The sequence below is a fragment of the Mycteria americana genome, chromosome 2 (assembly GCF_035582795.1).
Source record: "Mycteria americana isolate JAX WOST 10 ecotype Jacksonville Zoo and Gardens chromosome 2, USCA_MyAme_1.0, whole genome shotgun sequence".
Classification (NCBI taxonomy): Eukaryota; Metazoa; Chordata; class Aves; order Ciconiiformes; family Ciconiidae; genus Mycteria; species Mycteria americana.
In genome coordinates, this window is record NC_134366.1 from 101,581,673 (window position 1) to 101,595,192 (window position 13,520).

Consider the following 13,520-nt stretch of genomic DNA (forward strand, 5'->3'; position numbering starts at 1 on the left):
GAATTTAATTACTGCAGGTTTCAGCACAACTTTTTAACCTGTCTGAAGCATCCATTAAACCCAGTAAAAGGTAGTTCTAGGTTCTACAGCCTCTAACACAGCTGGTTAGCAGCATTTGTAGCATTTGCACCATTAGGACAGGACAAATCATTAATACAAGACGGATGCGGAGTGAACAGCTCATTCTGAGCAAATGATCCCCTAACTTACTCCGTTCTTCACTATTACCTGTGATCTGTTTTCCTTTCCTACCACATAATACTGTCAAGCCTCCTGTTGAACATCCCACGTATCCTAAATAGGTCCATAATTTCATGTCCAGTGCTTCCCAAGTCCCTTGTCTCAGCTTTGAGACATAGGTTCCAGCACTAACTTGGGTATTACAGTAATAGAACTGAAGCTGCATCCTTTTGCAAGGGGAGATAGCTGAACAGTTGCAGTGCCCTGTAACTGCAGTGTACGCATATAGTCCTTACGTGGTGCACAAATTAATTGCTCTTCAGGTTTCATATCATATAAGCCTGTCAAGAACATTTTCTTCACTCTGTGGTTTCGTTACCCTTTTATAACTTCGTAACTTGAGTTCAGATTTTGTGGTGTTTTTGTTCGGGGAAAATGCTGTTCACATTGTATCTGAAGTGATCATTCAAATCAGTTGTGTCGTTCCTAGACTACTCTTATTTCCTGACTTCCTTCCTTCGCTCTATACCTCACAGAAAAGCAATTGATGAAGGTTCCTCCTGTCAACTTCACTGTGTTTATCCTATGGGAAGAATATCAACCAACTTCACGTAAGATAGATGGTATGCACGGTAGTGCTGATTGCAGTAGCAACGGATCCAACTGCACAAGGGAACCTGAAAGATTAAAAAACAGGAAGCCTTAAGCCTTTAGTCACCTGCCCTACCTTCCCTCTGTGTGTGTGATGTGCTTGAAGGACAAGTTCCCACAGTACCAGTGTGGGACTGATTGTCTTGAGACACTTGCTTCTTTTTGTAGATCATTACCAGCAATTAGACCCTGTTTAGGTATATTAGACCACTGGGATAGTGAGTTGCTCAAAAGGCAGTGACTTAGTCCTTCAGAGATTTTTACTTCTGTAAAAATAAGAGCTCAGTTAATCAGAAGTTACAAATGGAGTGCAGCTGTGAACAGATTCCAGTCTTGTTGGTTGTTTTCAACAAATACAAAACAGTTTAATTTCCCAATATTACCAGATCAAAGAGTTTATAGCTGTAAGAGAAAGCAATTGCTTATTTCCAGGCTGTCCATGGTCCTTAAAACTGGGTTTCTTGGCTGAATTATTTAAACTGTTGAAGAATCTCATTCTAATACAGCACGCTTCCAGTTTCAGACTGGTTTCAGAGGTCTTTCTTCAGAAAGCAGGAGCCAGTCTTCAGTATCTGTAGCAGTCTGTTTTAAACAGATGAAGTCCTAGGATGTTGAGGCATACTGTAAGAATGTTTTTAGGCTGATCAGTGTGGTATAAATGTAGGCTACTAATAAAGAACTGTGAGCCAAGATGGTGTCGAGCCAAGATGGCGTCAACCCAAGATACTAATAAACGGCTATGAGCCAAGAGATTGTAAAGAACAAGAACCTTAAACTCAAGCTTCTAAACTTGTGTTAAAACAAGTGAAGTAACTTTATGCTCACTACCAGTAGTGCCTTTTGGTTTGGGAAGTGCAGGCTGATAAACATTCTGAAGTTTTGAAATGTAAGATCAGGATGTCTTCATGATACTGTGTATAGGGCCAGCTGACTTAGTTTCTCTGGTGGGATTTTTTTTTGGTCTTCAATTTTTTTTATTTTTAAGAAATGGCTGTCTTATGTAAATACCGAATACCTGTAGCCAGATGCATTTGTTTTCTGAAGCAAGGACTCAAAGACTTTCAAGGACTTTTACAGTCCTGGAAAATACCATACCTCAGATTGAGCCTTGCTTCTTGGATTCTCATTCGAAATAGTACTGTGAAAGGGCCTGTCCCCTCATTCTTTGACAATGTATTTCCTGAACTGTCTGTCCCTGGGTTTTGCTGCTCAAGTTTAATTTCTGGTGAAATTAATTTTGTTCTGGACAAGCTTGCTTCCTTTGTTAGACTTCTGGCTATTGACATTTTTTTGAGTACAACATGGTTTCTGGGTGGTTAACGTATCAAGTCTTCATTTATTTCTGAATTAGTATCACCCATCTGAGTATATTGCTGAGACCCTACATTATTGCATTGTCAAACACCCAGGTATGGTAAGAAACAAGTGGTTGTATTCTTAGTGGAATCTAGAAATGTTACCTGCTATTGACCTGGTTTAACAGTATTAGAATTTGAATTCCCAGCAAATTCTTCCTAACTTTAAACTTTCAATGGGAGCTTTAGATGTAAATTTGCAGATCTTTTGTCTTCTGAAGAAAATTTACAGGTGAGTAACTTTGAATAACCAATCTTTCCATGAGTACTTTTTTAAAAATAAGAGTTTCTCTAATAGTTATTTCTAAACAGAATTGCATGATTCCCATCAAAATCAAGGTAATGTATGCATTAAATCTTGACAGAAAATTTTGACAACAGATAAATAATACGAGCTGTCATGTCTGCATCAAAAGCTAATTGTACTGCTTAGTAGGTGACTTTCATAAGTCTGCTCTGGGTAAGTAGTGTCATCTTTAACTCTTAAATTGTTTTCTTTAACATCTGTCTAGCTTCTGTTGCAGGTGGTGGACATGGACCTATCTTCTAATGATGTCACCATCCATTAGTACACACATCCTGCTAAAAATAAATTTAAGAATCAAAATCTTGTATTGTCTGTTGTTTTTGAAAACTGAAGAGGAGGAATTCTGTAACTACTCATACCAAACCTCTGCTATTTTCATCTATATTCTCACAAAAGTTACTGAGTTTATGCCTGAGATGGATAAGTGTTTATCCAGTTTCATTCCTTTTTCTTGAAGATTAAAACTTTCACATGGTTGTTCCTAAAACTCACAAGTCCTTTCGGTTAAATAATTTGAAATTCCAAATGCAGAAGTTTGGGTGTTACTTGCATTGAAGCTGCCATTACAAAAAGGAAAGAGCTGTGACAACAAGAGTTTTATCAGACTTTCGCTTTTTAACTTACACTCTAGTTCTTGGGTTTACATGAACATCAGCAATGATAAGTGATGGATGTAGAATTTGTCCTTCACAAGCACAATAAACAACTTTCACTTTAGTAATGTACATCTATCTTACATTTTATGTAGGTAACAGATGTATTTTATAATTGCTCTTATGCCCCTTTAGAGCCCCCCTCAAATCTAGGATTGTCCTAAAGAGCATTTTTCCCTTCACTTTTGTAAGTTTTAAAGTAGCATAAATATTTAAGGTTCGGTGTACCTACAAGATTCCAAAACTTGTGTAGGCTTTATAGGGAGATGTGATTCTATCTGTTAGAGAAAATGGAACTTTTTGCAGGAGGATTTTTGTAGGAACCCTTTTTTCTCAGAACTTTGAGGACTAATATAATTTCTTGTTTTCTACTACCTTGGCTGACTCTTCCCTCTCTGCTTCCTCATTGTGTCCCTCTCTTACCTCCCTGCCTGTTCCCCAGTTTTTGAGCAGAAATGCTGGTTGATCTGTGGATCTCACTGAAGGCTGATTAAAAAGAGCTTTTTATGTTATGCAGGAACAGAGAATTAGGTGTACATAAATGAATATCCAGGTGAGCTCATCTCCTTGTGATAAACTGTCCTGTAGGCATTCTAGAATTAACGTGGCCTTAAAAATACAGGGATGACATGAACAAGAGAAGTACTTGATTGACTGTTTTTTTTCATATTGCTTTGCTTTTACCTTTTCCACAGTCTCATTGATTACAGAGTAGATAGACTCTTACTAAATTTCAAATAAAGGCTTTGGTAGTTCAGAATCTTACATGACTTATTAACGAGTGTGGGCAAGGGATCTCATTACCTTTTTCTAGAAAAACAAGACCGCCTCCTCTCACCTTCATTTTGATGTGGAAAAACGTAACATTGCTACACTTGGTGTATACTGGATGACCCGGTTTCTTACACAGTGTTTCTGTCAAGTTACCACTTTAAATTGGGGAACATCTTGACACTAAATCCAAATTTTTATGAAGGAAATACTAGTCTGGGAGGCCTGCTGTGTTTTAGCAGCTTGCATTTAATTAAAACACTTTTATTGATGATGTTGCCATCTTGCATTCCTTATTTTCTACAGCTGTATAAACAATATTCATATCCTTACACTCACACATCTGGTTATAATTGTGTGTGGTTTCTTAGCATGTTGAGAGAATATTATATGTTCAATGCACTTTTATATTTCATGATTGAGCTTTATAGCTCAATATAGCTTGACTTCTTTTCCTAAAGGGTTTAATTTTTGTCATGGGATTTTATGGGTAAACAGCAAGCAGTTAGTCATCCTAGTCTGTAGCTCTGGAATCAAAGGCTTTTTTTTTTTTTTTTTTTGTTCAGTTCTAGCTTAATGGTTTCAAGTGCAGGCAAAAATGTTAAGCAAAGAATTTAGGGATGGCAGTGGTATAACAGGCCTCTTGTGTTTAGGTTTTGTTTCTCAGTGCAAGACCGGATTGATAGCATTGTCTACTGTTTCCCTCCACCATGGCCTCCGTGTTATCACAGGGTGTAGTGCTTTCCTTGCTGTGTTGTGGGGGTTTTTTTCTTGAGACCCTTTATACTTACCTAGTACCTTTGCATGCCAGCTTCTTTCTTTCAGTGCCAGATGAATTTAGGGTAATACATTCAGTCATGCTTCATACTTTTCAAGGCCACTTAAAATAGTTGGGATTTGTTTCTTCATAACCTTGCAGCTGAGCAGCTGAAGTATTTTGCTGACCTTTGGTTGCAGTTGAGGAAGATTGATTTGTAGGATGAATCCCATGCTGCTTTTTGTTATGGGGTGGAGTTCGCAACATTGTAAGTGATCTATAACTCCCTAAATGTGGCAGCACCACAGTAGCTCAAGTTAATCTTGAGTTAGAACTGAGCTGTGCTGTACCTGCTGCTAATAGTGCAATGATTACAGAACTGGTAGCTGGGGAGTATCAGGAAGTGGGCAATGAGGTTCATCCATACTCATCAGGACTGTTTTGAGTATTTAAGATCCTCTGATTCATGCTTGGCAGCAGAAGATTCCCTGTAAGTAGTGATACCAAACAGACCATGTTGTGTGGTCTCTTGACATTATGAACCATTGCGGTCATTTCTGTTCAGGATTACAGCTTCAGAAATTGAAGCTGGGTTGACAGTGCTTCCAGTTCAGGGAGTATGTGACTTCTACTGAAAGAGGTGTTTGAATCGATCCAGATATTCTTGGGCTGAGGGGAGCATGACTGTGGATCTCTTTATAATAAAAAAGGGAGGACAGCCTTCGCCAGAATTATTTTCTTTCTGTTGTGGGCCAATTTCAAGTAACTTTCACTGTTTTTTTTTTTTTTTTCAAAGAAATATATGTAGCTCTTAACAATCAGGAGGGAAATGTAGGCTAAGGATCTCTAATGGATGGATTCTTTTCATTCTAGTTCTCCCCATCCTACCCTATACAAAATGGAGTATGATTCCGAAACAGGCCCCTATGCTTAGAGATTTTTGTAGATTGGTTCAAAGCCCTCGCTCCTAGGCTGGCTTTGAATGACCATTTGAGATGGTTTGTGTGGTGTAAATGCTCTATTCATCTTAAAGTTGAGTTGCACAGTGCAAGTCCTTTAGTGAATATAGTTACTGGGGTTTTTGTGTTTCTTTAAAAAACAAACAAAACCAAACCCAACAATAAAACAAAAAAAACCCCACCCACCACACACACCTCCCCCTCCGCCCAAAACCCCAACCCAACTTCAGTAAGCTCAATAGTTTAGATTATCTACCTGAAGATGACTGAGGATAATTAAGCAGTCACTCCAGTACTCATCTCTCCTTAAGGTTTATTAGGTTAGAAGTTAAAGAATGTGAGGGGATGTTTAAAATGAGATACAGGTTGCATCTCTAATCTGCAATAGAAGTAGGCTTGCTAAACATGCTTACAGATTGCCAACCTATCTTTTAAATGTGGTTGTTCTTTTGTTCCCATGAGCATTTTTTTCAGTGGTAGGAGATACAGTTGTAAAGGTTTTGTAGAAGTAATTTGCTGGACTAGAATGGGGAACACCAGCCCTTCTGTCAAACACAGCAAAGCAAAGTCTAGTGGTCAGTGTATTTTGTTCCTCTGTGCTGTACCTGTTTTATGAGAAGAATGCTTATTTGCCCCATTTCTTATAACCTCTGTATTTGAGTGATAAATATCCCTTTTTTTATATTGTGACTTAACGACTGCAGCCTCAGATACCATGGTACATGGTTTCTCAATTTGTACCTGAAAGAGTATTGGACTTCAGAGCTCTATGTTGTCATTCAGAGCAACAGAAACACTTGAAGACTTCTGCTTTCTAAATTGAATTACCAGATATTTGGGTATAAATCCTGGCTTTTCTAACAGATCAAGCAGGTTGTAGGTTGTACTTTACTCATCCTTGTAAATTAAGAATAACCTTTTGCTTCAGTTCATCATGTTTTAAAGCATTGCTTGTCACATTGAAAAGGCTCTGTTTTTGAAACAGGGTAATAAAAATATTACAACTTGTATTTATAAAACTTTTTACCAATTTCACCTTTATTATTTGTGAAGGGTGGGTTGTTTTCTCTTCACTCTGCAGCTTACCTATTACTTTTTATTTGAAATGGAAAAAAAAGAGAAAAAGTACAAGATATTGAGTACTTTAATCTAATGCCCTTGAGGTACCTTTTGAATTCCTCGTTATAAAAATACTGGGAGAAGATACTGGTCTTATCTAGGTAGGACTTGCTGTTGTTCGTGAGACTTTTAGACAGAATGTTCCTGGCTGTTGCAAGCCAAAAACTTGATACTGTTAACCAAAATGAATGGATCTATTTGTGTCGTCCTCAGAAGAACAAGTTTTGCAGGTATGTAATGGATTTGGGGTTTGTGCAAAGAAACATCTGAGATGATGGGAAATTGAAAACAGAATAATCAGTGCTCAATCTAGAACTTCTTAAGTTTTTGAAGGACAGCTGTAGCTTGGCAAGTGACTTCGTCTGGTGCTTTCTGCAGCAATGTTCCCTTTGCTTTGATCAAATATTTGCTGGAAGAAGAAAAAAAACCCCCACAACTGGATATAAGAAATGGATGTAAGAACTGATGTAAGAAGTAGTGAAACTGCAGCACCTATTTATGTCAGTAGTAGCAATGTAGTTTTTCAAGTTAAGACTACACCTTTTCTACAAGCCCTAATTTCCCACAGTAATACTACTGCTGTTTAGACTTCTTAAAATTCTGATGTTTGTGTCGCTAGACCTATTAAATTTTAAGAATATATTTTTTAGTCTGTATTGTGAATACAAAGTCAGCAGAACTGTAAGCCCTGCTTGTATCCCTCCCACAACTAGAAATTTGCTTTTGGAATTGTTATTTGTTGAAGCAACTGTAAACTCTGAATAGAAATATAAGACTACACTGGAGTGGCAGGTAGTAACTACACACACTAAACATTGGCCTTTCTCACTCAGTTTGAGAGTTACAAAGGAAACGTTTGTAATCTAGTTTTAAAATAGAAACTGAATGTTGTGGACGGAAGGGAAGCTATCAGAAAGCTCTGCTCCACAATTTGAGATGACTTGTATAAACAAACTGAATAGAAATCTGTTGCTTTAGCTAATGTCTTCTGGTAGATTTGTTTAACAGGAAAATAAGCCCATGTGTATTTGAAGATAATTGTGTTTGACTCAAATGCTGTGCTCCTTAGTGTTCTCTTTAAATTGTTTCCTAATTAAAGCCTGCGTAATCAGGCTGATACTCAAAAGTCACACTTGGAAAATTTTTCTGCCATTGTTAAGGTCTAACAAGCTTCTAGTTAAAAGGAAGCACTACACTCAAGTTACTCTTACTATGACCTGTATGAGTAGGTAGATTTTTTTGCTGCATTTTCTGATAATGATTTGGCTGGTTGGTTGGAAGGGCTGATGAGAAGTGCTTCTAGGAATCTCTGACAGAAGAAAGAAGAGAAAAGGCTAGAACATCAGCTTGCTTTTTCTCGCAGGCTTGCTGATAAAACACAAAGCAGATTTCATTCTGTCTCAGTTACAAACTTGATGTGTCCACTTAGAACCAGCATAGTGTTAGACAAAGTGATTTGTGTAAAATCTGATGCAGAACGTAGTAACACTCATGCATTTGTGGACAGGGCTGATACCTTTTTGAAGAATTTGAATGTGCACAGCAAGGAAACAGTCTACAAGTGGATGACAACTAGTTGTTTGAGACAGCATTTAAAGAAAATTTGCAACCAGTGTAGTTACTGTAGATCTTGGGCAGAGTGCTCATATTTACCTGTGTCTTCACGTATACATAGGCAGATAATTCATCAGCTTCTGTAATAGTCTGAGAAGGCAAATATCTTCAGAACCCATTAATGAAATAATAAATTACCTTTTGTTATTAGTTGTATTTTAATGTTGGCATAGGGGAAAGTAAAGTTCTTACTGGAAGAAATTAGTTGTATTTTAATGTTGGCATAGGGGAAAGTAAAGTTCTTACTGGAAGAAATGTTAACTGGCGCAAACTGCTTAGCAATTATAGGTGATATCTTTATGGCAAAAACCTGTTTGCATTTAAAAAAATTATTAGGTGTGAAATATTCTTGTTTTAGAATATGTCAACATTTTGTGGTATGTATGGACGGTACACTTTCCATGTTTTTTTGTTGTGTGGTTTTTGGGGGTTATTTTGGGGGTTTTGGGGTTGTTTTTTTTTTTTTTTTTGAAACTCAGAGCTCGAATTGAAATTCATCTATTACTAAGTCCATCAGTTATGGGTAAAATATCACTGAAAATAAGAACAGTATTGGAGAATTCATATGAATCTTGCATGACTGAGATAAGGATCACTTTTAGTGTTAATAATTCCATTGTCAAATCAAAATTATTTGAGTTTATATGAATCAAAATGAATGAGTTCATAGTTGAGCTTCTTTAATCGGGCACCAAAACTATTTTGTTTCCCTAATTTAGATTCATGATGATCTTATGTAGTGGTACTACTAAACTAGTCACAAGCTTTATTGTGGCCATTTCAGTCATCTTCTGTGGTGTGTATGCTCTTTTCAAATAGCTACTGATGATCTGAAGGACACCTTCAACTTTTCTGTTAATTACAAATTCTCCATCTGCAGTTCTTAGTAAAGGTATGAGTAAGTAGACAAAACATTAGCCAACAGGTAGAGTTTTAACACATCACGGTAGAGAGGTCTTTTTGTTTGACCAGTAGCTCTCCAGTGTGCTGCTTTTTTTTAAGTAACCTCTGCTAATTGCTTAAGTAGCAGATCATGGAAGTTAGTAATGTCCATATCTTTTCAGCTAACGCTAAATGTAGAGGGCAGAAATACTGTTCAGTAGGACTCAAAGTGAAACTGAATTTTATAGATCAAAAAGTTACACCAATGTTACATCCAAAGTTACATCCAAAGTTAAACCAAAGTTACATCACAGTTACACCAATGTCTAAGTCAGTATAGTAAACCTGGGGAATTTTACTTCAAAAAATAAAATCCAGACATTTTATAAAATCGGCTATTCCTGGTTCTTAAAAAGCGCTCAAAGAATAGTAGGCCACTTCATGGAGCAGTAGGCCAAGAGCCCCAGCTGAGAGAAGATGAAAACTATTAGGGGAAATGTTTCTCTTAGCTGGGCTGTTGCTGAAAAATCCACTTCTTAAAAACTGTATCTTGCTGTTAAAGCATGCAGGTGAAATAGAGAGTTTTGAAGAATGTTTCCTTTCAGCTAGTAGCAACTGTAGTTTAGTTAATACCGGCCTGATTCTGAAAATTAATCTCCAAGAATAATGATAGCTTTTTCCCTGGAGAAGTCGGTCTGGAAGGCTTATCTCCGTACTGAAACACACACAATGTGTGTACTCTGAATCAAAATGCTGAGGGGGGAATGGGAGGAAGAGAACTGTAAGGCTTTCACACAATGCTACAGCTACCTGGTAGAAGTGTTTATTCTTGTGTTCATTGGAATTGGAAGCTGAGATTTATGATCATGTATATGTTTATACACACACACAAACAATTTTTTTTTTTTCCCTGGCACCTTATTTCAAAATGTGTTGTAGAAACTGGATTATTTTCTTCATACCCAGATTTCCCTGACTGAGCGTAGTACAGCTGTCTGCAGGGCGGGGGGGCGGGAGAGAACAACTTGGAAGCTATGAATTAAAACATGGTTGAGGACAATGTGAAAACACCAGCTCTCGTTATTGACTGTCTCTTGAAGCTGTATGCATTAGTTATTCTGGGGGGTGTAATGGAACAGTAAGAGAGCAATTGGGAAAGCTATTTCAGCAGCAGTGAGGAAACAATGTAGTCCATATCTGCTGTGCTTGCTGAGAATTAATTTTTTAGCTGGGGAGAAATGGAACGAGTTCTTTGTCACAGGAGTGCTTGCCATCACCTGATATGGGTGTAAAGTGGTCCCTAGACTTGCCTTAAAATTTAATTCTAGATCAGAGGAATGGCCAGAGTACATTTACTTCTGCATTCAGGCTGAAGCAGTTGCGATGTTTTTCAGTTGTGCCAAAAGTAAAAGAATACTGGATTAGTCTACTCTGGAGATGTTGGTAAAGTTTTTCCACTGCCAAAATCTGCAATGCTGATTTCACTAAAATGACGGAAATAAGGAAAAACAGAATGCAGGGAAACAACTCAGGATGATGTATAAATCCTGTAAATGAACTCTATGTTGTCTTGGAATTTCATTCTACTAATATAGTATGAAGATGTATCTCTGAGGTAAAAAGTGCATGAAGTTGACTTGATTAGAGAGGGCAAAACATTTTTCTAACACTTCTCAGCTACTGCTGGCAGTGATTGGCAGAAGAGGAGAGAGTGAATTGCTGTTACAGAAGGCTTATAGGTATTGTGCTAGTCTGATTTCCTGGGAGACTTAGACTGGCAGCATGACTGCAACAGTCATCAATTCTTCTTTCATTTGACAGGGAAACAATCTTAATTCAGTTCCTTAAAAGTCTGATAAAATTAGTTTCGTGAATAAGTGGATAGAAGAGAGGCCCAAAGGAATGCTTCAGTAGCTCTTCTCCCCTCAGTCTGCTGTCCAGTCAGCCTGTGTAGCGTGGAACCAGCCATAAGCTCCGCTGCTCTTTGCCGCAACAACAGTTGGCCAATGTAGAAGACATCAAGGGATGTTGGGGAGGGGAGAGTTGGAGGGGCCACACTGGGTGGGATTTACTGTGGGATGGAGAATTGGGCTAACTGGGATGGAGTTAGGACATTTAGCTGTTTCTTTACAGGAATCAAATAGCATCACCATTCACTGAACATCCTTTTACCACTGTGCTGCTTCATCTTGAATAAATGGTACTATTGAGAGTGTAAAATATTTGCATCTGATAATAGGATTGAAACAGTATTTCTCTGAAAGTATTAGTCTGAAGAGCCAGTGTTTTGAGCTCCTCTCTCCAACATCACTAGCTGCTTTATTTTCTTGCCCGATTCACTATTAGATTAAATTCTTGTTTGTTTTTCACAAAAGCACCTTTCTGTTTAATTTTCTTCATCTGTGAAATTGACCTCACAGCAGGTTCTAAATTCTCAGTGGTTTGGTAATTTAGAAATAAATTATGAATTCAAATTGATTTAAAAAACCCTTTTGCACAGTTATCAAAGTACACTGCTCCATCAAGAAAATGAAGAAAAATCTGCTGTCATAACTTTCTCAAATTGAAGAAGAGCTTCAGTATTTGAAATGGGATGGTACATATTTAAATGGAAATACTTGGAACGATTGGTTGTCTAAGTGTCAAAAAGGAATGTTAATTACTTATTTTTCCACACTTTTACACTACCAAATTTAAAAAAAAAAAAACAAACACTTTTTTTTAAGCCAATGAGGATGGTATTTTTGAGGGGCATAGGCAGGAGAGGAATGTACTGTGACTTTTTAGGCAGAAAATTTAGTGAACGTAAGAGACCATATGTTTTACATTTTTGTTAGTGGACAAAATAAGGACTCTGAGGAGATAAATTACTGTTAACAGCATTATCTGGCCGCAGCCTTATCTGCCTGAATCGGACTGGTTTCTCAGTGCAAAAGAGATCAGTTCTCCCTCCATACCTGGGTTGGTTTGACATAGCGTGCACATCATTTGAAAGTGGGGGTGAAGGAGGAAGCCGAGATGTAGGAAGAATGCCACATACTTCTTAAAATAATTGTTGAAGTTACAGTACATGTGCACCAGAGAGCTGGAATATTAATCAGTATTTTGTGACTTAGTACAAGTCCTGAAGTATTTGAAGCTCTTCTGCGAGTCTTTGATTTAAGTGTAGGCCAGTGTTAACTAATAGATAGAAATCACTGTAAAATTAAGCCTTTGATCTTCCTGCAAGTTAAACATTTCCCTCTGTGTTTTGTTTAGTGTTTTTTTTTCTCCTCCTCCCTGTGCATCAAAACCAGACTTTTGTATGCTGCTCCATCTTTGAGGCCCTATAAACCAGATGTGGAGATTCAGTTTTGCAGTCAGCACATGCAATGGCTTTAAAGCTCTGCTGCATGCAGGGTTAGGGGGTAGGAAATGTGTAGTGGCTGCTGTATTAGTTATTACATTGCAAGAGGCAGAGAGTCAAGTTTTGAAAGACACAATTGAAAGTGAGATAAGCATTTGAGCTTCCACCATTTGAAAGATTTTTGAAGTCACTTCTGAAAACAGCACATTAATGATGTCAAAAATAGCAATAAAACAACGTGAAGAAGGCTGGAGAAGCAAGATTCATGTCTGACTGTGGTCCTAGAGGTCAAGTAGATACTTACTGTGCTCTAGTTCCTCAAATGTTAGGTTCTCATTACCACTTTCCATTCCTAATTAAGTATTTCTTTTCATCCTTTGTTTCTCTTCAGTCAATAGCGTTCAGATAAGGTTCACTTTACTCCGGCCCAAATACTTCATTCGTCAGACAGCAAAGGAGGTAGAGGGACAACGTCGTCTGCTTGTTCCAGAGTTGTGCCCATAAACAAGTTCTTGGATTTCATGTGGAGCACTGAGCTCCTTGTAACTTCTTTAAAAACAAGCCTCGGAGCTGTCCGGATCTCAATAAATGTGAGCCCTTTGATTGTGAAGACAGTAGAAGGCAGAAGACTGAGCAGATGGTATAACTCCCCCAAGTTATACCACTTGGCAATGTTTCAAACACACAAAGTTTTAATGTAATTTATTTCTAGGTTGCTAGTAACTACCAGAGTAGGAGGAATGATTCTGCAAGGACAGTAGATAGGAAATCAGTCATTTCCTGCGTGCGTCACATCCTAATTCACTATTTGTAATCTGATGCCTTGCTTTATTTCTTCTTTTCTGCACTATCGCTTATTCTGCTTTCTCCTCAAACCATGGTCACTAAGAAAACACTGAGAACGTTGCATTCATATAGAATCTCCT

The 13,520-nt window shown here is 37.8% G+C and overlaps 1 protein-coding gene across 7 annotated transcripts in view; it reads left to right on the forward strand.

The window, feature by feature from the left end:
* The window catches only part of RPRD1A (regulation of nuclear pre-mRNA domain containing 1A), a 44,210-nt gene that overhangs the window by 14,780 nt on the left and 15,910 nt on the right, over positions 1-13,520 (forward strand). The window contains exon 7 of one of the 7 annotated variants that reach the window (XR_012774391.1): positions 717-803. The exons of 2 other annotated variants lie outside the window; for them this stretch is intronic. Coding sequence is in view for 4 of the 5 variants with exons in the window: in XM_075494134.1 (XP_075350249.1) it covers positions 2,699-2,755 (57 nt within the window). In the remaining variant the exon portion in view is untranslated. Of the gene's footprint in view, positions 1-716; positions 2,819-13,520 lie in introns of those variants that run through there. 4 more of the 7 variants (XM_075494135.1, XM_075494134.1, XM_075494137.1 and 1 more) reach the window with 4 other exon arrangements.